The sequence below is a fragment of the Uranotaenia lowii genome, chromosome 3 (assembly GCF_029784155.1).
Source record: "Uranotaenia lowii strain MFRU-FL chromosome 3, ASM2978415v1, whole genome shotgun sequence".
NCBI lineage: Eukaryota > Metazoa > Arthropoda > Insecta > Diptera > Culicidae > Uranotaenia > Uranotaenia lowii.
Window position 1 is genome coordinate 243,609,714 of NC_073693.1, and position 2,131 is coordinate 243,611,844.

Consider the following 2,131-nt stretch of genomic DNA (forward strand, 5'->3'; position numbering starts at 1 on the left):
GACTGTGAACTTGTTTTTTGAAATTTTTGAAAAACTAATTTCGTTTGAAAAAAATTCAATGGTGGGGACGACGTTGGTATTAGGTATTTCAAATAGGTGGTTGAGATATGGCGTCCAAATACAAAACGTAAATAGTAGAGTCACCTTTCATTAGGTGATTTTTTTTGATCCACTTGAAATCAACTGCCAATATTAGAGTTGGGTGTTTTCCAGTTAGGTACCTACTTGAAAACTGGAGCACTTGAATGTTCATTGAAGATGGTAAACTATTACTGCTAGAGTACCTTCTGACACTTCTGGCATCGAAGTATAAAAGCAATCAAACTTGTCCGAATTCTATTAAATCAAGTCTGAGCATCCTTCAAAAATGTCACTCAATATTTATTTGATCAGTTTCATCATCGCAGTAAGTGGTAAGTTTGTAAATAATATGTAAAGAGTACGAATGCTGTATTCAAAGTTTGATCTTTAAAAAAGGTATCGCAAGGCTGCATGGATCGCGGATTCCTCGATTAAGCAACCATAAGGTGGTCGGTGGCCACGATGCCAAACCCGGAGAAGCCCCGTTCCAGATATCGTTGTTCCTGGGTGATCGATTCCAATGTGGTGGAAGTATAATCAACGAGCACTGGATTCTTACGGCAGCCCACTGCATCGAATACGAAGACGAATCTCGCATGTCCATTCTGGCAGGAACCAATAGTTTGTCCAATGGAGAAGGTCGCCGGTATCAGGTGGATCGGCACGTTGCTCATCCCAAGTACGACTCGCCATGGAAACACAATGACATCGGACTGATCCGGTTGAAGGAAGCGCTGGAATTCGGAGAGCTGGTTGAGCCGATCGAAATTAACCGGGAAGCGATTCCGGAAGGTTCCCCGGTGAAGCTGTCCGGTTGGGGGCTAACTGATTCACAAGCAGCAGATGTGCCGGATGCGTTGCAAATTTTGGACTTGCTCGTATCCTCCGAAGGGGAATGTACTGTTGCTCACGAGGTGATTTTTGAAGGTCACATATCTGCCGCTCATAGCAAGTCCGTCCCATTTGCATTTTTGTTGAATTGAGAAAAACAGCATTGAAAAATTGTAAAAAAGTCCAACGGTAATTCGGCACTTGTATGCTTTTTAAATCAGAATAATCAACAGAATCTGCCACTGCTACGGCTAATGAAAGATTTTCGCTTTATAAGGATTATTTTTTTGTTTTGATTTTGTTGAAAATCATTTGCTGGACCCTTATGGCTGTGGGACCGACTTGCTATGATTTATGCTATATGGGACCGACTTGCGATCATTTGTTCAATGGGACAAAATTACTTGAGGTTTTTTTCAATGTTCATCAGAACAAAGTAATGAAAACAAAGTTTTCTCTTGAAACTACAGATAAAACTAAAGTGTTTCCAGCCATAAACTGAAAAATGATGAAAACGCAAATGGGACGGACTTGCTATGAGCGGCAGATATGCACTTTCACGAAATTTGGCGAGGGAGCATGTTTTGTAAGTGAATTTAAGTGATGTCAACACGCTGGATAATAGTATATTGATTTCTGTCGTCTCATTTCCTAGGGTGATTCCGGTGGTCCGTTGACGTTCGAAGGAAAACTAGCGGGTATCGTCAGCTTTGGAGCCCCTTGTGCCATAGGATATCCGGATGTGTTTACTCGAGTATCGTTCTATCAGGACTGGATTGAGGAGACAATTGCAAATGATCTGTGAGGAAGAATAGACTTTTTGTAGTGGATTGACAACATTTAACTGTCAAAAAAAAAAAAAAGATTATAAATTATTCTAAACAAATCCTGTTGGATCATTTTTTTTCTTCACACTGCGATTCAAAACTGGTGGTTATTGTTGAACCATTTTTGAACTGGTCTAGTGGTTAGAGCAACGCGAGCTTGGAGGGAAGTGTTCTGGGTTCGAACCTTCCCTCCAAGCTGCCTCTTCAACGATAAATGGTTTTCTTCCTATTTTATATGAATTCAACCCATTAAGATCATTCTTCCTCTCCTCGTAAATGAAGTAAGAATCCATTGGGAGTAACTATCTCCCTTAACAGTATAATTTCTCTTGTAATTTACCCAAACACGTCTCTTGTACTTTACCCAAACAGTTTCAAATTCCTTGCCTAAT

The 2,131-nt window shown here is 40.4% G+C and overlaps 1 protein-coding gene across 1 annotated transcript; it reads left to right on the top strand.

The window, feature by feature from the left end:
* Window positions 1-367: 367 nt before the first annotated feature.
* On the top strand, window positions 368-1,717 carry LOC129753246 (chymotrypsin-1-like). Its single transcript, XM_055749040.1, has 3 exons — window positions 368-413; window positions 478-995; window positions 1,568-1,717. Exons 1-3 carry the CDS (start codon window positions 368-370, stop codon window positions 1,715-1,717), a joined length of 714 nt encoding a protein of 237 aa, XP_055605015.1.
* The last annotated feature ends 414 nt before the right edge of the window (window positions 1,718-2,131 follow it).

Coding starts and splice junctions, on each gene's coding strand:
- LOC129753246 (XM_055749040.1), top strand. CDS start 368: ATGTCACTCAATATTTATTTGATCAGTTTCATCATCGCAGTAAGTG. Junction 414..477: donor TTTCATCATCGCAGTAAGTG/GTAAGTTTGTAA, acceptor TCTTTAAAAAAG/GTATCGCAAGGCTGCATGGA. Junction 996..1,567: donor AATGTACTGTTGCTCACGAG/GTGATTTTTGAA, acceptor CTCATTTCCTAG/GGTGATTCCGGTGGTCCGTT.